Source organism: Salvia miltiorrhiza, chromosome 5 (genome assembly GCF_028751815.1).
Source record: "Salvia miltiorrhiza cultivar Shanhuang (shh) chromosome 5, IMPLAD_Smil_shh, whole genome shotgun sequence".
NCBI lineage: Eukaryota > Viridiplantae > Streptophyta > Magnoliopsida > Lamiales > Lamiaceae > Salvia > Salvia miltiorrhiza.
In genome coordinates, this window is record NC_080391.1 from 9,477,284 (window position 1) to 9,501,703 (window position 24,420).

General features: G+C 36.3%; 2 protein-coding genes across 2 annotated transcripts; both read left to right on the forward strand.

Moving 5' to 3' along the window:
• Positions 1–12,486: 12,486 nt before the first annotated feature.
• Positions 12,487–19,955, forward strand: LOC130985837 (homeobox protein SBH1-like). Its single transcript, XM_057908987.1, has 4 exons — positions 12,487–12,671; positions 12,819–13,062; positions 19,357–19,532; positions 19,611–19,955. The coding sequence occupies exons 1-4, from the start codon at positions 12,579–12,581 to the stop codon at positions 19,722–19,724; spliced, it is 627 nt and encodes a 208-aa protein (XP_057764970.1). The 5' UTR covers positions 12,487–12,578; the 3' UTR covers positions 19,725–19,955.
• Positions 19,956–21,522: 1,567 nt separating this feature from the next.
• Positions 21,523–24,401, forward strand: LOC130985840 (chromatin remodeling protein EBS-like). The gene is made up of 5 exons (XM_057908992.1): positions 21,523–21,992; positions 22,128–22,470; positions 22,534–22,602; positions 22,678–22,777; positions 24,179–24,401. The coding sequence occupies exons 1-5, from the start codon at positions 21,920–21,922 to the stop codon at positions 24,203–24,205; spliced, it is 612 nt and encodes a 203-aa protein (XP_057764975.1). The 5' UTR covers positions 21,523–21,919; the 3' UTR covers positions 24,206–24,401.
• The last annotated feature ends 19 nt before the right edge of the window (positions 24,402–24,420 follow it).

Sequence of the window (24,420 nt, forward strand, 5' to 3'; positions counted from 1 at the left end):
CACCGACAGCCACACCCCGCCAGCCACGCCCCACCCGGCCACACCGCCACATGTCCGCCCAGCCACCCGCCTGCGCTGCCAAGACGCCAAGACCGCCCAGCCACGCCCCGGCAGCGCTGCCACCCGCCAGCGCTGCCACCCCGCCAGCCACCCCGCCATCCACACCCGCCAGCCCCGCCAGCAGCTGCCAGCTGCCAAGACGCCAAGACCGCCCAGCCACGCCCGGCAGCGCTGCCACCCGCAGCGCTGCCACCCCGCCAGCCACGCCCCGCCCAGCCACCCCGCCAGCCACCCCCCCCACCCCCGCCCAGCCGCCCCGCCAGCGCTGCCAGCTGCCAAGACGCCCAGCCACGCCCCCGGCAGCGCTGCCACCCGCCAGCGCTGCCACCCCGCCAGCCACCCCGCCATCCACGCCCCGCCCAGCCCCGCCATCCACCCCGCCAGCCACCCGCCAACCGCCCAGCGCTCTCGCTCTCCATATTAAGCGCCGAACCATGCCAGCGCTGCCAGCGCTGACCAGCCAGCCCGGTTGCGCTCTGCCAACCTGCATAGTGCCTTCGCTCTCCAAATTCATAGCAACACCCGTCAGCGCTGTCACGCCACACGGCAGCCCAGCCCGGCTTCTTCGCTCCACACCGCCATCGCTGGCCAGCCCGCTGTGCTACGTTCAACACGACGAGTCAGCGCTGCCTTTCTATTCTGCAGCTATCAATGCTGCCACTCTCCACTTGCAACAGACAAAGCCCTTTCTTAACCGCCTCTCACAATGCTTCAGTTTTTCAATGCCGATAATCAGAGAAGTTTTCTTAACTTTTCGTATTTCTTTTCTTCCCTGAGGACATGGCATGCTTTTAGTGTGGGGGGGTGTTTTCTTGTGCTTATATTAAAAAATAAAAAATAATAAAAAAAATAATAATAATAATAATAAAAAAAATAAAAAAAATAAAAAAAAATTGGCGAGATTAGTCTTCTATGCTTAGTTTTTGGTCTTTGTCTCATGCGAATTTTTATGAATTTGTGGAAGAGAAGATGGTTTTCGATGTGCATTTAGGGTTTGTGAATGAATGGTGGTTATTCTTGTTTTATTTTTAATATGCGTCTCTTGATTATACAAAGAATTATGAGTTTTGTTGCAACATGATTGTAAGTTAGTAAAACGTGATTTGTCCGGCAGATACTAGAAGGAGTATTGTCAGTGTGATTACCTACGATTGTATCTTATCTGTGAAATGTGAAAAATGTTGGACGAATTGCCAACTCTGAAAATTCCAGCTCTGAAACATCTGGCCTGTTCTGAAAACGTGACAGCTCTGAGTCTCTGCTCCTCTAGACTAACTATGAGCATGGGAAACCACGTGAAAAGACTTTGGATTACATCCAAATGGTTTTATTTCATGAATTATGGCTCAACTGTTGAAAATCTTAAGCACAAAAAGTGTGAAAAATGGGGATATTGATTATAAAGGTGATCACATTAGGGAATTCACTTCTAGCGGAGAATCGGGTCTGATCGAATTACTTGCATTACTCTTTTGTTGCGTCTTAAACTTTGAGTTACTTGCATGATCAAGAGATGTGTGTTGTTGATAAAATTTTGAATTGACTTTGTGAATGTTTGGATGGAAATTTGCATTGTTGAAATCAATCTCTTCCTAGGATTCATATGGATTTTGCTTGAGGACAAGCAAAAGGCTAAGTGTGGGAGGGTTGATTTATGCTTAATTGTTCTAATTTTAGGGGTTTGCATGTGCATATTTTAAATTAAATCTTCTGGAAATTGGTGCGTTTTATGGTTTGTTTGATGCTTTGCAGGAGATTTGGGTTTATAGATGGAAGAATGCAATTTTGGAGATTTTTGGGCTAAAAATGGTGTTTTTAGCAGACATCGACATAGCAGAGCTAAGTGCCAAAGTCAAAGTCAGCGCTACTGCAGTCAGCGCTACCGAATCCAGCTCCACCCATTCTTGCCAGCGCTGACCATTTTCAGCTCCGCCCATTCTTGCCAGCGCTGACCATTTTCAGCTCCACCCATTCTTGCCAGCGCTGGCCATTTTCAACTCAGCTCATAACTGCCAGCGCTGACCATTTTCAGCTCCACCCATTCTTGCCAGCGCTGGCCATTTTCAACTCAGCTCATAACTGCCAGCGCTGACCATTTTCAGCTCCGCTCATTCTTGCCAGCGCTGACCATTTTCAGCTCCGCCCATTCTTGCCAGCGCTGACCACTTTCCAGCTCCGCTTATTTCGCCAACGCTGACTACCTTTCCCAAGCATAATCATAGGAGTTCACTTTCCAGAGCTATGTTTATTCTTTCCAGCTCCGCATATTCTTGCCAGCATCATTACTTTCCAGCTATGTTTATTCTTGCCAGCGCTGCCGCATGTGTATCTAGCTATGCTTATTCTCATCAGAGCTAGGTCTATAAATAGGGTTTCATTTCTATTGTAAAATCATCTATCTTTTGCTATAGTTTTAGACTCCATCCTTGAGATCTCTTGGCATTCGAAATTTAGAATTTATTGCTTTCATAGTTCTTTTTCATAGTATTGAAAATTCATTGTTTTTAGTTAGTTTTCGATTAAGTTAAGTTTTTAGTTATTTATTGGATTGTGATTGCGTGACACAATTACACGTTCAAGACATTTACGGTATTTCGTATTTCAATTCAATTTATTTTCGTTTAATCATGTTTATGTTTTTAGTTCATGTTTATGCTTTCTTTTTAATTATGCAATTTAAATTATGCACTTTAGTTTCATGCCTAGATTAGTTTTATTTTTAATTTACAAGTACTTAATTTCTTAAGTTAGATTTTATTTAAGTTGTTTTAATTCTGCCTAGGGTTAATAATTTAATTCGCCTAGTAATTTTACAATTTGGTTTTAATTCAGTTTTAAGTTTCAGTTCTAGATTAATAATCAAACTCTTTACTGCTTTCTTTTATTACTTTTTCCACGATACTACTAGAAGCCCTTTAAGACTTTCCTTGAGAGATGACACTGGGTCAACTTACCATCACTAGAATGTCCTTGTTCTATTGCAAGTCAAACTAGAGGTGTTCTAGGTTGAGTCAAATATAAATAGTTATTTCGAATATAAAATAATCAGCCCTTAGGATTATTGTTTTATGATACACCGTTCAATAAACTGAATCAATAAGTTCGTTGCAGATTGTTATGTTGCTTGCCGAGTGGTTTTTCGGTCGTTGTTTCGCGATGGTGTTCGGCCATGGAGGCTCTTGGCTTAGCTGTCTATGTGCGTGGAAGAATGGACTACACGATGGTGGTTTCTCGGCTCTCCGTTACAGTAGGGAGAGAGAGAAACATAGGCCGCAAATCGGCCGGTTGCTACATTGGGAATACGCCGTTGGTTGCCGAAGGATGTTGCGGTCGTTGGTTGGGGAGATGGAGATAGTATTTTGGCTTTTCGATTCGTGATAGTGGTAGCCTAAAGATCAAGGAACGACTTCATGTTGACGGCTCACGGCCTAGTGGCCGGTGGGCGCAGAAATGAGCCGGCGAAGTGAGCCCACTTAAGCTCTTATTCGATTAGTCATTACACTATAAAATAAGTTGTAAAAATCCATGAAAGTTCATTACAGTAATGGATAAGTTCAACAAAATATGAACCAGGTTCGACGAGACTGGAATATAAATAGTTATTTTGAATATCCAAGTTTTATATTGGTGACGTAAAAACTTAATATTTTGCAGGTGAATGTGAAGTGCTAACTGAACTTACACGATATTATAATGAACATCTTCAAAATTGTAATGAACTTACACAAATAAAGTTCCAAAATTATTGTGTAGTACAACTCTATCGAAACTTCATGATTGGAATTATATCACTTGCTGATGGCGACTCTATTGTAATGAATTTGTGTGAATAATTATGTTTCAGTTTTCTACTATTAGTAACGTAAAGAATGAAACCAGCTGATTAATTAATCATATCTTTCCAAACGAGAGTTATATTGTTGCGATTATTAGGGGGAATTACCATGTACTGGAAATAGTTGAAAGACTAAACTAACCTCAATTAGTTAATGGACGTCTAATATTATATGAAGCATGGACCGTCCGATCTATACAAATTAACGCTTAAGATCAATTCTCAATTCTCACAACATTTATGCTTCACAATTGAACTTCTCCCTATATATATATATATATATATATATATATATATATATATCATAAACTGAATTGGAATGAAGGAAACAAAGCTAGCTAGCATTTGATTTTTTTCTCATTTTATCCAAAAAAATTAATCATCATACAAAATATTTGAAAAAAGTGAAAAATGATGAAAATATATATTATCGACTATTTTCAAGCTTTCTATTATTCATAATTAAACAAAAATACAACATCACTATATATTTTAAAACAAAAAATGATTTGTAAAAAGTGTCTTCCACAAATAATTTCTGATTAATTATTTACATAAACCTATGTGCTTACTACTTAACCATGCATGGTCAGAAAATAGCTAATGCATATTTTACAAAAGATTATTTACCTATAAATATATGAATTTTCACTATTTTTAAATTTTCTTATTGATGAGGATGGTATTTGGGATTATCGGTTAGAGAATAAAAATATCCCCAAAACCCCCCTCCCCATTTATGTAATAATGGAATGATCAGACCAGAGTGGAAATTTAAAGTCAGATTGAAGAGAGGTCGCCCGAAGCAGATCAGTAAAGGGCGATGTCCAAGATGAGCAAATCTGAGTCTCCAGACCAGAGTACAAAATAGTTTGACAAGAAAGTGATCTGTTTTATTCCCTAGAGAGGACATATGAGCTCACGGTATCCACAGTCGAAGGCAGAACTGCCTCGTACGGCAAAGCTGAAAGAATACGGACAAAAAGTACGCTTGTACTCAAAGAAAAGTGTGCACTTGCAAGACGATTGTAACTGAATTGCAGGCAATCTCTCCTTTTTGCAGGGCCGCTACCTCCAACTATCAATGTGTCGGTTGACGTGGAAAATGCCTTAAAGCGAAAAAGACAGCTTTGCCCTTTAACCGTGAGAGAGAAGGGAACCAAAGATGACGAAAATATCCTTACGCCCTAAGGATAAAAATTATTAGAATACCCATCATATCATGCCATCTATAAATAGCACAAGTATCGGATTGGAGACTTACTTGATCTCGAATACTTACCTGATCTAATATTTTTCTCTCAAAGAGTTTTTTAAGCCTCCCCATCCGAAAAAATAGATAGTCAACTGATGGGAAGAAAGGGTACGAAATACAAGAACGACATGGAAGAAGGAGAACGAGGAGGTTTCCATGCACGCGAAAGTAATGTAACACATCGGAGCAACAAAATCTGTGAAGACCAGAAACTAAGCAAAACCAGGTTAGAACATATGAACTAGGATCATCATTTTAAGTGTTGGTGAAAACCACCTTCATCACTTATGATTATTTTTTTATTTTAAATACATGAATTTAGTGTTCATCTAATTTTTCTTATGAAACTTATTTTTTTAATTGATGGTAACGTATTCGTCGGAGCTGTCAACTTAGAACGAATGGTTGACGGTTTTAATTATTCTTTTGAATTATTTGCGTGTAAATACATGAACTTTCAATATTTTCTAGCAAAAATTCCCGCAAATATCATGTTTTTTTATTTGTCCGATGAAATTCATTTTTCGCATATTTCTCTTTCAATGAAATTCATTTTTCGCATATTAAAACTTTTCAATTTCTCGACACCAATGAAAAAAAAAATTGAATTAACATTTTATCCATAACCAATTACAGCACAAATGTGTTGAGAAATACTATGAGGAAAATGAATTTCGTGGGAAAAATTAAAATAACATTAAGTTCAGAAAAAATTAGAAAATGTTAAAACTTTGTGTATTTAGACGCAAACAACTCAAATTAAAATTAACATGTGTAGAAGATAATATGCCAAGTGAAACGGTGAAAGTCAAGTCAGTTATAATTTGACGAATATTAAATTTGTGTATTTAGATTTTTTTTAAATCATAGAAAAATAAAAATAAAATAAAAAAAGTTTGTATATTTACACGTAAAGAATTACTTATTTGACAAAAATTTCAAAAGAAAGAGTGGACACGCGGCAACATCTTAACGGTGGCGAAGGTTTCCCGATGGAATCTTCCTAATAAAACAGCATTTTGTGATGTCCACATATAGAAGGCGACACAAAAATTATTTGAAGAATATATTCCAGTGTGACTGTAGCCCAGAATATGTAGAGCTGTCCATAAACATAAAGAGAGAAATATGAATATGTAGCTGTACTATACTATACTGTTCATGGTTATGTGAGAACTGAGAAGAGTTTCCTCAATTGTTTGTTTTATATATGAATGTCAACTATATAGTACGTAAAATGTGATTTGAATCACAAGGGACATCTGCTCTGCTCCCACAAACCCATCAATTAATCTTCTGCTGCTCACTATATCTTTCCTCTCTTCTTATTTTTATTTACTGAATATATGCTCTATTATCCCACTTTACTTACTGTTGGAATAAATAGCTTATTTAATGTCATGATTACATTGTAATTAATGATATTAAATGATATTTTTGGAATCTACATGTTGAGTAGATTAATTTGGTATATTTACTTGTTCAAATCTGTAAAGAATTGAATGAGTAATTAATGCCCAAAGATATCCATGGTTCGGACCACCTGTTTGCCCAAACAGTACACGTGGTGACGGTTAAGGACCGAAGAGACACGACGGTTCGGACCACCTGTTTGCCCAAACCGACGTGGCAGCGGTTGAGGACCGAAGAGACACGATGGTTCAGATCTGTTTGTCCTAACAGGGCACGTGGCGACGGTTCAAGACCGAAGAGACACGCCAGTTCGGACCTCCTGTTTGGCCAAACAGTCACGTCAGTTCAAGGAAACCTCTGGACTACTATAAATATTGCCCTCCAGAATGAGATTAAAAAAACCAACGAATTCAGATAATTAATTTGTCATATTAGTTTAGTTTACATACTCAATCCCGAGTATCAAGCCGTTCGACCGGATAGCGAACTCCTAGTGCTAAGGACTCGTCTATCATCCCTAAACCGTTGTATCTTGGGGGCAATTACTGTAGATCCGCAAGCACAGAGCGAAAGTAATTTTACCTTACGGAGAGAGAATTTATTCTCGCCTCGGTTCTGCATCCTTACATTTATCGTCATTCTATTTTCTACACTACCATATAACAATCGTAAGGCAAAATTAGTGTGGAAAGATGGCGACAGGAAGCAACACCAACAACAACAACGTTCCAACTGTTCCGGTCAACGTTCAAAATGCTCCAGCACCTGCCGAAAAGCCGGAAAAATTCTCAGGTTCTGAGTTTAAACGTTGGCAATCTAAGATGCTTTTTTATCTTACTACTTTGAATATGGCTCGTTTTCTGAATGAGTCTCCTCCAAATGTGGGGGAAGACGAAACTGATCCTCAAGTGCGTATCGCATATGATGCATGGCATCACAGCGACTTTTTGTATCGCAACTACATTCTGAATGGGCTAGACAACACTCTCTATAGTGTTTATTCTAGCACCAAGACGTCCAAGGAGTTGTGGGACTCATTGGAGACGAAATACAAAGCAGAAGATGCTGGCTTGAAGAAATTTATAGTCGGTCGTTTCCTGGACTATAAAATGGTGGATAGCAAGACTGTTGTTGAACAAGTGCAAGAGATTCAACTAATCATGCACGACATTCTTGCCGAAGGTATGGTTTTGTCTGAATCCTTTCAGGTGGCTGCAATGATAGAGAAATTACCACCACTCTGGAAGGACTTCAAGAACTATCTCAAGCACAAACGCAAGGAGATGGGACTTGAAGACTTGATTGTTCGTTTGCGAATCGAAGAGGACAATAGACTCTCCGACAACAAAAGACTCTAAATCCACAAGTGGGTTTGTATTTACCATTGGTGGATGAGCAATATCATGGAAATCTTCTAAGCAAACATGTATAGCCCGATCTACAATGGAATCGGAATTTATTGCTTTAGACAAAGCCGGCGAAGAAGCCGAATGGTTAAGAAACTTCTTAGAAGATATTCCCTGTTGGGAAAAACCTTTGCCTCATGTTATGATACATTGCGATAGCATGGCTGTCATAGAGAGAGCAAAGAATAGTTTGTATAACGGTAAATCTTGACATATTCGTCGAAGACATAATACCGTTAGACAATTAAAGCAAAATCTTTGATTTTTATAGGGTAAACGTAAGCGGTGCTCAATTCACTAACTTATTTATATCAATTTTCATTTTTACGAAAAATAGCATTCTCATTATATATATATATATATATAGAGAGAGAGAGAGAATAATATTGAATATGACACAATATTATTAGAAAATTAAGATAGCAATTGGAGTTTTAATTCACCTGTGAATTTTCCTTTTATCTTTTTACCCTATGTAAATTGGAATGAGCAAGTATGTGATCATGCTGTCGATCCATCGTATTCTGTAATGTGAGACAAAATGATACAACTGTTTCAATGTTTCTACACGATATCCTTTATGTTTTAATTATTTATTTATTTATTTTTTGACAATGACCATAATGTATTGGAGTAATTTTAATTGGGTAACTAATTAGGTTGATTATTTTTGTTTTTGGTTGTTTTGGAGAAGGGAAAGCGGTGAGTTTGAATTAGATCTTGTTGTTTACAAATTAATAGTAGTTCACACCAACTAGGTTAGGTTGAAATTAAATTAATAAATATCCATTAAATGTATATAAAAATATTTATTTTTGTAAAAATATATAGATTCTATGTTTAAATTGACATGTTAATTAAAACTTTGTTAGGTTATTAATTTGTTCATGAGGACGATGAGAACAATGTTGATTTTTGAGGGAGACATATTAGATGGAGTGAATTTTGAGAACATCATCATACTAACACCAATTTCTTTGTAATTAAACCGAGTTGATCAAGGAAACTAATTGGCTCATACCCCCCCCCCCCCGCGCACCCAAGCTGCAAACCCATCTATCTATATACTCCCTCCGTCCACCAATCAACTACCCATTTGATGGTCGGCACGGAAACTAAGAAAGCTGAAAAAGGTGGTGTAAAAGTGGTGTAAATGACTAAAAGGGTAGTGTTAATATATTATGATTACTTTTACTAATCTTTCATTAGAACATTATTTTAATGCCTTGACTTATTAAAGTGTTCCTTTTTTTTAATTAACTATTTCTTTCTTTCTTTTTTTATTCTTTAATTAAATAAACTAAAAACTCAGAAAATAAATAAACTGGAAATAAATAAATAAATAAACTGAAAATTCGAAAATAAATAAATAAATAAACTGAAAATTTAGAAAATAAATAAACTGGAATTAAATAAATAATTAAACTGAAAATTCGAAAATAAATAAATAAATAAATTAAAATCTGAAAAATTATTTTTTTTAGAAAATAAATAAGCTTAAAGTTCGAAAATAAATAAATAAACTGAAAAATCGAAAATAAATAAATAAATTAAAATCTGAAAAATTATTATTTTTAGAAAATAAATAAACTTAAAGTTCGAAAATAGATAAATAAACTGAAAATTCTGAAAATAAATAAACCGGAAATTAATAAATAAACTGAAAATTCTGAAAATAAATAAACCGGAAATTAATAAATAAACTGAAAATTCGAAAATAAATAAATAAATAAACTGAAAATTCAGAAAATAAATAAAATGGAATTAAATAAATAAATAAACTGAAAATTTGAAAATAAATAAATAAACTGAAAATTCAGAAAATAAATAAATAAACTTAAAATTCGAAAATAAATAAATTGGAAATAAATAAATAAATAAATAAACTGAAATTTGATAATAAATAAAAAATAAATAAACTGGAATTAAATAAATAAATAAACTGAAAATTCGAAAATAAATAAATTAATTAATTAAAATCTGAAAAATTATTTTTTTTAGAAAATAAATAAACTTAAAGTTCGAAAATAAATAAATAAACTGAAAATTCAGAAAATAAATAAATTGGAAATAAATAAATAAACTGAAAATTCGAAAATAAATAAATAAATAAAGTGAAAATTCAGAAAATAAATAAAAAGGAATTAAATAAATAAATAAACAAAAAATTCAAAAATAAATAAACTGGAAATAAATAAACTTAAAATTTGAAAATAAATAAAAAATAAATAAACTGGAAATAAATAAAAGAATAAATAAACTGGAATTAAATTTTTTAGAAGATAAATAAACAAATGAATAAATCAACTGAAAACTGAAAAATAAATAAATAAACTGAAAATTCAGAAAATAAATAAACTGGAAATAAATAAATGAATAAATAAACTGGAATTAAAATTTTCAGAAAATAAATAAATAAATAAAGTGAAAACTGAAAAATAAATAAACTGGAAATAAATAAACAAACTGAAAATTCAAAAATAAATAAACTGAAAATTTAGAAAATAAATAAACTGGAAATAAATAAATGAATAAATAAACTGAAAATTGAAAAATAAATAAACTGGAATTAAAATTTTCAGAAAATAAATAAATAAATCAACTGAAGACTGGAAAATAAATTTTTTAGAAAATAAATAAACTGAAAATTCGAAAATATATAAATAAATATACTGAACAATACGAAAATAAATAAATTGGAAATAAAATTTTCAGGACATAAATAAATTGGAAATTTAAAATATCCTACTCCATTTAATTAACATCAAAATTGGATTAAGTAGATAAGTAATGGTAGAGTGTGGTGGGTCCAATTGGTAAAGTGTAGTAATTTAAAAAGTAAGGAAGGGTATATAAGTCCAAAAAGCAGAGTAGGTAGTTAATTGGTGGACAAAAATTTAGAGGCAAATGGGTAGTTGATTGGTGGACGGAGGGAGTATATAATAATGGGATGAGATCCAGTGTCCCACAATTTTATGTGTGCCACTGTATCCCATGTTTATATTTATTATTTTAAAAATATTTTTTATAAAAATAAAATTTATTATAATACTATGAATTATATTTAATTTTTATTTCAAAAAAATAATTTTTTTAAAAAGTATATACCATGACTTTGAATTTATCAACTTATTATTAGCTAATAAAAGTGAAATTAAATGATAAAAAATAATTATATACCCTAGATTGATGGAATAAACCCTAGTTAATAATCACAAAATTAAACTAAAGCATATAAAGTTGAAATTGAAGAAAATATATATAAGAAATTAAATAAAATTGAAAGTGGGACACCAAGTGGAACATAAAGTGTGGTACACTGAATCCCATTCCATATAATATATATAAGCACAATCATTGTTCAATATAATAACTCATATTTTCTCGTTAAAATTATCTTTCTATTTTACAAAAAAAAAATTATAATCACATCATATTTATTATAATCTAATAATCATATAATAAATTGTGTATTAATAATAATTGAATCATATACTCCCTCCGTCCACGAAATGAGTACCCATTTGTGGACGACACGAGTTTTAAGAAATGTATGGAGTGTAGTGTGAATAGTTTAAGGGTCCCACTTTTTGAGTGTATTAATTAAAGAGATGTGTGTGGTACACTTGCCAAAAAGGGAAATGGGTACTCATTTCGTGGACGGACGAAAAAGGAAATATGAGTACTCATTTCGTGGACGGAGGGAGTATATTATAAGCACAATTATTGTATACTATTATAATTCATTACTCTATGTAAACTACAACCATTACTTGATAAAATCACAATTACGTACTACCATAATTTCATTACTCTATATGTGTGTATATATAGAAAGAGAGAGAGAGAAATGTTCCGTTGAGAATGCTAAATGTGAGAATTGGAATGCGTGCGAACACGCGCGAATAAGTCAATAATTCTTACGAATAAATCAATGTAATTATGTAAATAGACATTTTTATCTAGGTTCAAATCCTGGAGGGGACAAGATTTTTCACCTTATTAACTGGATAATGCTATTCGTGAGTTATATTGATTTATTCGTAAATTTAATGATTTATTCGTTATTCTCATTTTTCATGTAAAGTATAAATTTAAGTGGAACCATATATGTACATATATCTTTAATTACTTAATTTAATTCTTAAGGATATAATATGAAAATTTTAAAATTGTAATGAATTTATTTAGTATATATATATGAGTTGAATCCATAAGTTTAATTAAGTGCATACAAGTAGATAGGCTTTATTTGATAGAGAAAGATGCAAGGCGATTTGGAAGAGATCGAAGCTAGAAAGATATGGCACACGTGATAGAGGCTAGTTAATTTTGTACATGTTTATCACAAACAGTAAAGAAGAAAATGAAGGTTCAGAGGTTGTTTAGGATTTTCTGTAAAAAGACTCTTGGCAGAGGCATAAAACTCGGGAGGCCCCCTGCCCTGCCCTGCTGCATTCACGCATACACGTATACGTATAGTATGTATGTAACAGACATATGGAGCGTGGCTGCACTTCACTTTATAATATGCAATGCTACAACACTAGTTTGTCTTGTTCTGCTCACCCTATCGCCAATACCCTTCCTTCTTCCGATCTAAATCGCCATGACGTCGCCGCCGGAGGAACTTCACACACACAAAATCATGTCTCACCCTTACTATCACCGCCTCTTGGCTGCTTATGTTAACTGTCAAAAGGTGACCATCATATTTTTTTTATTAATTCAATCTTCATCATTTTCCAAATAAACTTTAAAACCCTACAGTGTGTTACTCAAACTGCCAATGGCTTTTGTTTGTGTGTGGCATTAATTGTTGAGGAATGAAGTGATATGGTTGATGCAGATAGGAGCTCCAGCTGAAATGGCGGCGAGACTGGAGGAAGCAGGCGGTTGTGCGATGAGGGGTAGTGGTGGCATGGAGAGTGGAGATCCGGCGCTTGACCAATTCATGGAAGCTTACTGTGAAATGCTGATCAAGTACGAGCAAGAACTCTCTAAACCCTTGACAGAAGCCACGCTTTTCCTTGCAAGAATTGAGCACCAGTTTCAAGCCCTCACTGCTGCCTCTGCCTGCCTCTCTCATTCTGGTCTTCTCTCTCTCTCTCTCCTGTTTTATATACGTCACAGATCTGACTTGTGTTGCATATAACATATGTATGCCTGCATGTGCATGTTTCCCACAAAAAAATACTTCTGTATTTACTAGCGTACGTGAGGAAGTGTGTTTAGTTTATTTCTTAGATATAGTTCTTTAAATGTTGGAGAAACTGCATGTTGGACAAGTAATAATTACTTACATTATCCTGTTATAGCAATACTAGAACTAATTTATGTAAAAAAAATAAAAAATACTGGAACTAATTTATTTTACACATTGCAGTCTTGCAAAAAGTAGTTACATCCATTCTTTCCAGCCAACACATTTTTCCTCATTTTCACTTCAATTCATGATATATATCATAATGTAGTACTGATGTACATGTGATAATATTTTTCAATATTTTCCATCTAGAGGACACAAGATAAAAAAAGAATTGAAAGAGAAAAAAAGTGGTGTGATATATAATATTTGTCCACCTTTTCTTATTCTTCATTTTTTCATGATAAATTTTAAAATATAAAATATAAAATGCACCCATAGTGTTCTTTTTTTTTTTTGATCGGGCAAAGTCATGTTAGATGTTAGTAGTTAGTTCCCCATCCACTCCAAGAACCACCTTATCTCTCCATTCACCAAATCCACCTTATATCTCCAATTTCCAATTCGCTCCCAAGAGAGATCGAACCCGGGTCACTTCACTTAAGTGAGGACCTGGTGGCCAGTACTGGGCTAGTGTTCTTTTAACATATATTGTAAAAAAACAGTAAATCATTTTGAGCCATCCCTGCCACCATGTATATAGTTGCATATATAACATGCATGTTGGCTTTAGAAATAAATCAAACCACGATTTCACATATAATTTGTCTCTATGGCATATATGCATCGTTTGTTTATCTAAGAGTATTAATTGTCCCTAATAATCTGTTTAATTAATTTATGTTGTTATTTTCCGTGTAAATTAATTAACCGATATATCTATTGGTGAGAAGATAATACGCGTAGAAATCAGGGCATATACCCACCACTAGAAAATATATCCATTACTCATAGTTCAAACCATGAAAACAAGAACGTGATCAAACCCATGCAAAAAGAAACAACACAACGCAAGCGCAAGAGCAAAAGAAGGTTTATCGCTTATATATAGCTAGTTTGTAGATAATGAAGCTATTACCTTATGATCATGCAGAACTAGTTACCCTAGCCTACATGATGAGGAGGTGGATTAATTAGTAAATAATATGGTTGTGCAAGATTTTGTTAGAAAATGGAGGTGATTATATAGTGGTTTGAATGTGGTGAGTGATTGTAGTGAAGTGATGTAGCGAATATTGTGAGTGTAGTCTGTGTAGAAGATAGAGAGAATGATTTTAGAGTGGAGCTCTTGTCTCCAAAGAACTTAGATAATATTAGATAGAGTGATGTTTTTGAGATTGGTTACAAATGGCTCACAAGAGCTTTATTTATAGGTGTGAGAAGATCTCTCTAGATCCCACTACATTAGTTTGTATCTAGAATTCTCTACTAGCATCTACTTAAGGAATTCTCTAGATACTATATGAAAATATCTAATCTCTAAAATACTCATACTTGTCCTAGGTATTATTTAGAATACTCTAGATTGATCTAGCTAGTGGTGAATTCTCTAGATTATACATAGCTTATTTTCACTTAGAATATTCTAGATAAATGCATCACACTTCAATACTTCTCTTTGATGCATTTATCGGTTACTCCAAGCATTCTTCGTAGAAACTGGAATCTGTCCCTTGGTAGTGCTTTGGTGAAGATGTCCGCCAACTGCTCTTCTGTTGGACAATACTTCATCTCGATAAGTTTCTTTGCTTCAACATCTCTCAAGAAGTGATACTTGATGTCGATGTGCTTGGTGGGATTATGCTGAACTGGATTCTTAGCCATTGCTATAGCTGACTTGTTATCGCAGTAGATCTCTGTCAGTGAGTCTTGCGGTTCGCCCATATCCGCTAGTATTCTTCTAAGCCATATAGCTTGACATGCTGCTTCGGCTGCTGCAACATACTCAGCTTCTGCTGTTGATAGTGCAACTGAGTCTTGCTTCTTTGATCCCCAAGAAAAAATTCCTGAGCCAAGCTTGAAAGCATAGCCTGAGGTGCTTTTCATGTCATCTTGAGATCCAGCCCAATCACTATCGCTATATCCACTGATCTGTGAGTTAGACTTTGGTTTGTACCAGATACCATGGTTAAGCGTACCTTGAAAGTATTTGAGAAGTCTCTTTGTTGCTCCATAGTGGGCCTCCTTCGAACTTTCCATGAATCTGGATAGAAGGCTTGTTGCATACTTGATGTCAGGCCTCGTTGCCGTCAAATATAGTAGACTCCTAATCAAACTTCGATAGTTGGTAGAATTCGTCGGTTTTGACCCATCTTCTTTCTTCAACTTCTCATTTGGAATGAGAGGTGTAACCACTGGCTTGCAATCTTGCATCTTGAACTTCTTGAGCATATCTTCAATATACTTCTTCTGTGATAGGAAGATGCCTTCTTCCTCTTGACTTATCTCCATTCCGAGAAAATATGCCTTCAATATACTTCTTCTGTGATAGGAAGATGCATTAATCCTAAGTCCGTCATCTCAAAGGTGCTCATCATGTCTCTCTTGAAATCCTCGATCAATTTTGTGTTATTTCCTGTGACAATTAAGTCATCAACATAAAGAGAGACAACCAGGATGTCTGTACCTAGAGTTTTGATGTAGAGAGTGGCCTCGTTCTTGCTCCTCATGAATCCTTGACCGGTGAAATATCTGTTTATTTTGCTGTACCAGGCTCGTGGAGCTTGTTTGAGCCCATAGAGTGCTTTTTTTAGACGAAGAACTTTGTCTTCTTGCTTTGTGAATCCTTCTGGCTGCTCCACATATATCTTGTCTATTAGATCTCCATTGAGAAAGGCCGACTTAACATCAAGCTGATAGATTTTCCATTTCTTTTGAGCCGCTAGAGCTATGAGTGCTCGAATTGTGTCCATCCGGGCCACTGGAGCAAACGTTTCTGTGTAGTCGACTCCTGGTACTTGAGCATATCCTTTTGCGACAAGTCTTGCCTTATGCTTCTGGATCGAACCATCAGGATTCAGCTTTGTCTTGAACACCCATTTGACTCCAATGACTTCCTTGTCACTTGGAAGATCCACCAACTCCCAAGTATCATTCTTTTCTATCATTTTTATCTCCTCCATTGCTTTAATCCAAACTTTCTCTTTGGATGCTTCTGCATAGTTATTTGGCTCCAAAGAACAAAAGTTGCATGTCTAATATATATCAGTGGATTCATATAAATCTGCTAGAGTTCTTACCCAAAAAGGTGGAAAGTCTGGTGAGGAGTCTGAGTCGGATCCACTTGAGGTATTGGCTTCTGAAGAGGACCTTGGTGGGCTTTGTTGATCTTGTTCTCCATGTTCTGTGACTTCTTTTAGAAGTGTAGTTGTTTCCCGCCTTTCAACACTTCCTGTCTCCCAATTCCAGGAGGCTTGTTCGTCAAATTCCACGTCTCGACTTGTCACCGGCTTCTTGGTCTCAAGATTGTAGATTCTATACCCCTTGGATTTAGAGCTATAGCCGAGGAAGATTCCCTTCTCCGACTTGTCCTCCAGTTTGTGTCTTTTTATTGAGGGAATGTGGATGTAGCAAATACTTCCAAAGACCCTCAAATGTTTGGCTGAAGGCTTTTGTCCTGACCAAGCTTCGATCGACGTCTTGTTTAGCACGGCCTTTGTTGGACATTGGTTGAGTAGGTAGACTGATATGTACACTGCTTCTGCCCAAAACTTCTTTGGCAATCCTTTCTCCGTTAGCATGGATCTCGCCATCTCCATGACTGTTCGATTCTTTCTTTCCAACACACCGTTTTGTTGTGGAGTGTAGGCCACCGTTAGTTGATGCTCCACACCTTCATCTTCACAAAACTCGTCGAACTCTTTTGAGTTGTATTCGGTACCTCGATCGCTTCTCAGTTTCTTTATTTTGCGACCACTTTGTTTCTCCACAAAGTTCTTAAATCTCTTGAAGATTCTAAAGACTTCTGATTTTTCTTGGAAGAAATATACCCAAGTCATTCTAGAGTAGTCATCAATAAAGAGGATGATATACCTATTTTGGTTTACTGAAGGTGTGCGCATTGGACCGCAAACATCGGTGTGGACAAGCTCTAGTATCTCCTTGGCTCGCCATGTTTTCTCCGTTGGAAATGGTTGTCTGTGTTGATTTCCGGTCATGCACCATTCGCATACACCTTCTCTTTCATTTAGAAGAGGCATATCTCTCACCATATTTTTCTGATGAAGTAGCCTTAAAGCATTTAGGTTGAAATGCCCAAATCTCTGGTGCCATAGACTCGTATCGTCGAGTTGAGCCACCATTGCCTTTTGTGGATATTTCCATTGAATGGGAAAGTTTCTATTTTTTCCCATTTTTACTACTGCAATATCTTGATTATTTTTCTTGTCGTAAATTCGACAAGAATCTTTCTCAAAGTGGAAGGCATATCCACTTTCCATCATTTAGCCAACACTTAATAGACTTTGTGCAAGACGAGGTACTAGGAGAACATTTCTAATAAATCACGTACCTTTATTAGTTTCTATGGCAATTGTACATTTCCCTTTCATCTCCACCAGTTCTCCATTGCCCATCTTCACCTTCGTCTTGACTGAAGTATCTAACTCACGGAAGATGGTCTCGTTAGATGTCATGTGGTTGCTGCATCCGCTATCAATGTACTATTCTTCTTCTCGTGCTTCCGTTGGTGAGTGACATGCATAGAACATTTTCTGAATAGTTGGCTTGATGATTTCTTCTATCTCTGCAATCTTTTTTCACATGCCCGAACCTTTTGCAGTTTTTGCACTGTGGCTTTCCTCAATGATAGCAGTCCTTCTCTAAGTGATTTGTCTTCTTGCAAATTCCACATGGTGGAAAGTTTGCCTTACTCTCCTTGTTGCTAGAGCTTCATTCCTTGTGATTGGTTTTAAAATTTCCGCCGCTTCTTGACTTATTGCCTCTAACGTTGAGCTTGGACTGAAAGGCACTCTCTAGTGAACTTTCATGTCGCCTACTCAATCGTTGCTCGTGTGCTTCCAAGGAACCCATCAGCTTCGCGACAGGCATTTTTGACAAATTTTTTGATTCTTCAATCGCCGCCACTACTAGATCATACTTCTCGGTAAGGCTGATTAAGACCTTCTGTATGATCCTTTCATCGGAGACGTTATCTCCGTATGACCGCATTTGATTGATTATTTCCATTATTCTTGAGAAATAATCTTTTGCGGCTTCTGAATCTTTCATTTTAAGATTCTCTAGTTCTTGCCTTAAACTTTGTAGTTTAATGGTTCGAACTTTAACATTTCCTTGGAACTCCTCCTTAAGGATATCCCAAGCTTCTTTTGCAGTAGTGGCTCGAATAATTCTTGCCATGATAGAATCACTAACAGATTGTTGGAGAAGATAAAGAGCTTTAGCATTTTGTTGCTTTAATTTCTTACGTACCTCGGATGAGGATGTCTTGTCGATATCTTCTCCCGGCATGGTGATTCCTTCTTCAATGACATCCCAAAGATCATGGAATTCAAGGCAAGTCTTCATACGAACACTCCAATAGTCATAGTTTTCTCCATTGAATATTGGAGTCGTGATGGAGAGACTTGACGACGCCATAACGCCCGCTTATGATCAAACAAGCTCAGATGCCACTTGTTAGAAAATAGAGGTGATTATATAGTGGTTTGAGTGTGGTGAGTGATTGTAGTGAAGTGGTGTAGAGAATATTGTGAGTGTAGTGTGTGTAGAAGATAGAGAGAATGATTTTAGAGTGGAGCTCTTGTCTCCAAAGAACTTAGATAATATTAGATAGAGTGATGTTTTTGAGATTGGTTACAAATGGCTCACAAGAGCTCTATTTATAGGTGTGGGAAGATCTCTCCAGATCCCACTACATTGGTTTGTATCTAGAATTCTCTACTAGCATCTACTTAAGGAATTCTGTAGATACTATATATGAAAAATATCTAATCTCTAAAATACTCATACTTGTCCTAGGTATTTACTCTAGATTAATCTAGCTAGTGGTGAATTCTCTAGATTATACATAGCTTATTTTCACTTGGAATATTCTAGATAAATGCATCACACTTCAATGCTCCCCCATTTTCTAACAGAGTTAGATAATGGTTATAATTAGGTAGCGGTGTATATGGAGAAGCTAGCTAATTAAGAAATGTGTATGTTGATTTTGATGTAGAGGGAGCAGCAGAAGATGAGCAGTTGAAAGGTGAGCTGTTGAAAAAATACAGAGGATGTTTGGGCAGCCTGAAGCAGGAATTGGGGAAGAAAAAGAAGGGCGGAAAGCTGCCTAAAGAAGGGCGGCAGAAATTGCTCAACTGGTGGACCACACATTACATATGGCCTTACCCATCGGTATGCCTATTTGATTGAATAATCCTATATATATAGTATTATTTATAAATAAAATGTTAATGATGGATGGGAGTGCAGGAGGCGGACAAGGTTGCGCTGGCTGAATCCACAGGTTTGGAGCAGAAGCAGATAAACAACTGGTTCATTAACCAAAGGAAGCGCCACTGGAAACCTAGCTTCCAACATTATTAACTCTACCTACCCTTGGAGTTGGACTTGGACAACAATTATTAATTCATATATCAATTCCTGTTCCACCTTTGGACAACAGATATTATGCATGCATCAAAATTTAGCATATATATTTTGTGTGGAGTAAATGGTGAACTATTGCCAAATGTGCATGTTTATCTTTAGCTTCTACGTGTAAGAGTGCTACATTAGATCAGTAGAGCTTGTGCTACAAGACTATTCTCTATATTATTTATATTTCTTGGTCTGTGGTGCTATATATATATTGACACAATGTTTTGCATATACTCCCCGTCCGTCACTATATCGTTTCCACTTTGTGGATGACACGAATTTTAAGAAAATGGTGAATATAGTAGTTGATAATAGTGGGTATTGTTGTGTGTGGAGTTTGGGTTCCACCATTATTATGAGTGGAGTTTGTGGACCCTACTACTATAAATGAAAGCGAAATAATATTATAGACAGATTAAAATGACAAACGTGAAAACGATATCCTAAACTTCTGAATTTCGCATGATAGATTGGAAGAGATTTTGTACTATTGGTATTCCCCCAACTTATTAGTTCAGCGTTGTGATAGTGTTATCCCTGAAATTAAATTACACGTTATATATTGCCGCTGAAATAGGAGAGAGAGAATATGAGGTAATTTCATACAAATCAAATTAAGGGCCATTCGACCCCTTTAACAAAAATATGGTAAAAGTGATTCAAATTAAGTTAATTGATAACACTATTGTTTGGTCAATTCACACTTTTAACGCAATATAATTTATTTTTTTTCTTAAAGATGGAGGCCCATAGAATGATAGAATTATGGTGAACCCAACAAGGGAAGGTAATTTCTTATACCTAGAGACATTTACGATATTCTCACATCGCGAGAGCTAATCTATTGATTGGTGCATGCGTACCGATCGATTATGCAAGTTTGATGTGTTTAATTGAGAATTTTCTCTGTTGAGTTAGAAATATTATAATCGAAAACATTATTTATGATTATAATACATTTTTTTCAGTAATATGTTAACATATTTATATCTAAATCATCACCCAAAACAAACATGCATGCTAAAGATATACTTCCTCCGTCTCACGAAGCATGAACAACTTCTTTTCACCATGAATTTTAAGGAATGTGTGTTTAGTGATTTAAATGTATTTGCTAATAATTAAAGTGCATAAGTGTTATGGCTATTGTTTTTCATTTTAGTTTTACAATTGCAACTTCAGAAAGGAGGGGTGGCGATGGAGTGGGACGGAGGAGGAGGGAGGAGGTGTTGAGGAAGGACACCTGCGGAGTGGGTCGTCGTAAATTGCCATACCTCCACTGGGGGGAAGGGTGGCCGAGGGAGTCTTGTTTGCCTCGCCGCCGGCGAGCTCACAGAGATAATTGCGGTGGGCGGGCGACGAGGGGGAAAGAGAACGGCGAGGGTTAACCCACCCTTCGTCGTCTGCCATTACAAGTGTTCGAGAGAACGGTGGGGGGCGAGAGAGCGGCGGCAGAAAACGAAAGAGAGAGGAAAACCCTAAATCTCAAAATTGGGGAGCGGCAGAGTGTTCGAGAGAGATGAGAGTGGGGGGCAGATTACAAGTGAGAGTAAATTAGGGTTTCAGGGGGTTGGGTCAAATTAGTAAATGGGCTTAGTCCATTAGTTAATTAAAATTAAAACCCCTAATTATTCTTAATTTTTATATAGAAACTGCTCAAGCTTTATGGGACAAACCGCAAAGAAAAGTTGCTCATATTTCGTGGGACCGAGGGAGTATATAACTAAATCGCAAAAGTAGATTTGAAAGTTTGTCTAAGCCTCTTGAATTCATCCCCCGTTTTGTACCACCCTCCTCTCAAAACCGTACCATAGACATAGGAACCCTCAACAAAGGGCAATACATTATACAAATCTTATTCCACGGTTATGCCATACACAATAAATTAATTATCAATAATTTGATTTCCAATCGTAAGCCTGATCTAACAATCATAGAAGTTTTAGGGTTCTTTTTATCGCAAATTACATTCCAAAAATCTAGGGTTTTGTAATACGTCCCTTCCATATACTTTACTGTAATCTAGAATTTTCCGAGAAAAATCACCATACATCCATATAAACCGATTGAAAATTAGGCAGCGAATAGTTATATTTAGAGAAACAGAAATTAAGAAGTCGAGATTATTATATTTTTGATCGATGGGGAGAACAAAACATGGTAATAGAGATGTTCGTTGTTACAACATCAGAGGCACAGACAAAATTGTTCAAGGTACGTATATATGTTTCTACAATTTTATGTTTTAATTTATTTGGTGGTGTGCATGCATGAATTAATCCTTGTTTGGTGGGGATCAAATAAAAGACGTTGGAATGATATAAAAGTTGTTGATTGTTGGATTTGAAGCTGGGGATTGCGTATTGATGCGGGCATCAGAGAGCAACACGGCGCCATATGTGGGGCGCGTGGTGAAGATAGAGGCGGATGGCAGTAACAATTTGGTAGTTCGGGTGAGATGGTATTACAGGCCAGAGGAATCTGTTGGAGGGAGGCTAGACTTCCATGGAGAAAAGGAGTTGTTCTTGTCCGATCACTACGATGTTCAGAGTGCTCACACCATTGAAGCCAAGTGCACTGTCCACAGCTTTGAGGATTACACCAAGCTGGAGGATGTTACTCCTGAGGATTACTACTGTCGATTCCAATACAGAGCTGCCTCTGGACTTGTCTTGCACAATATGGCTGCACTGTAAGTTGCCTACCTCTACTTTCATTTTATTATCTCATTCTCATCACTACTCTTCAATTAAAGGTATTGCAAGTGTGAGATGCCCTATAATCCAGATGATTTGATGATACAGTGTGAGGAATGCGAGGACTGGTATGTATCATGTCTTTGTATAATAGTGCAATTGGTGATGATGATTAGGTCTCTAATGAATCAGATTAATTGCAGGTTTCATCCGGGATGCATCAATAGGACAATAGAAGAGGTCAAACAGTTGGATCGCTTTGATTGCTCCCAACACACTGACACTGCAATTGCAAACACCAAGGTAACATCACTTTGTTTGCTCTATATATGTTGCTACATCTACTTGTTTGATTTGCTCCAGCATGTTACTATTACTTTGCTCGAACTTGTATATATCGTTTTGGTATACATGGAAGTGGAGATCGGCAACTTAAGAGAATTGTAAAAATTGCTTAGTTCAAGAGTGAAAGAATGACTAATCCATAAAATATGTGGTGAGATGTATTGTAATAGTCAATATGAGTACGAAAAATAATATAGTATCACGGAATGTATCATGCAACAGGAAAGAACAATACATAAAAATGATAACCCAATTCGGTTAAACAACCTACGACTGGGGGCCTTGCCGAGGACAAATTATCCACTATATGAAGTTAAGATATACAAAGGATTTGCACAATAAGACTCCCTCTTAGTCTTACCTAGCCTCTATATCTTCCCAAAACCTTATCAACAGTAGACAATTGAAAGATATCGGTGAGAAGTACATTTGCAAATACCATCATTTGTCTGCATAATGACAATTAGAGGTGTAAATTCGGGTTGCGGGAATCGGGTATACCCTCACCTGCAAAATCAAGGAAGAGGGTCGGGTGTGGGTATTGTTTTCTCAAAAACTGCAGGTATAGGGTACCCTCGGGGTACCCGCATACCCGCATGTAATTTTTAATTAAATAAATAATTTTTATAATTATTAATTAATTTTTAGGAAATATGAAATAGAAAGAATATTTTCAAACTTTTTTCTAATTAATAATTAATTTATTATTTTTTCGTCACAGATTTTATGGATAATCGATGAAAAACAAAGGATATTTGCAATTTTTTTCTAAAATACCCGCGGGTAAAGAGGGTCCCCGCACATTGCAGGACAAGAATACCCTCCGGCGGGACAAAATACCTCCAGCGGGATAAAAAAACCCGCAAAATTAAAACAATCAAGAACTTGCGGGAAATGAGGGTACCCTCATACCCGCTGCGGGTATTCGGGTACCTGCAACATGTAGGCGGGACTGGTGAGGGTGGGGTTTCGGACGATTTTGTCCCGCGGGTAGGGTACCCACGGGTACCCGAATTTACACCCCTAGAGTACAAAATTTTGCTCTAACAAAGAGAATTTATCTATGGTTTGAATTAATAAGATTGGGGATATATTAGTGATTGTTGCATACAATATGTAGCTTACTATATTTCTGAACTAGGTTGGCTTTAGCTGAAGCATTTTCTTATGTTTCTTCTATCACTAAATTTCCAAATGTGCAAAAGCCTATCTTGGTGATTAAGGGTTTTTTCCTCGCATTTCAGCGATTTAAGATATATATCAAGTTCCTTCCCTGGTTATATATTATAGTGATCTTTATCTAAGCATGGTTTCTTTTCTTTTTTGCGTTAAAAATCTTAGTCAGTTTCCGCTGTGCAGGCGAAGCCCAAACGCCAGAAAAAGTAAACCGTGTATTGGTTCTTGCTTGCAATGGAGCGTCTTCATAACATTTCTATGGTGTGGAGAGAGGCCACTTTCTACTTCTTCTTCTTTTTTTTTGTTCTAATTTCTTGCTAATTTTAGATTACCGTCGAAGCTAGTTTCCGATTACATTAATGGTGGATGCAGAAATCAATTGGATCAAGTTGAGCATATTTCTCCCTTTGATCTAGTGCATCTCG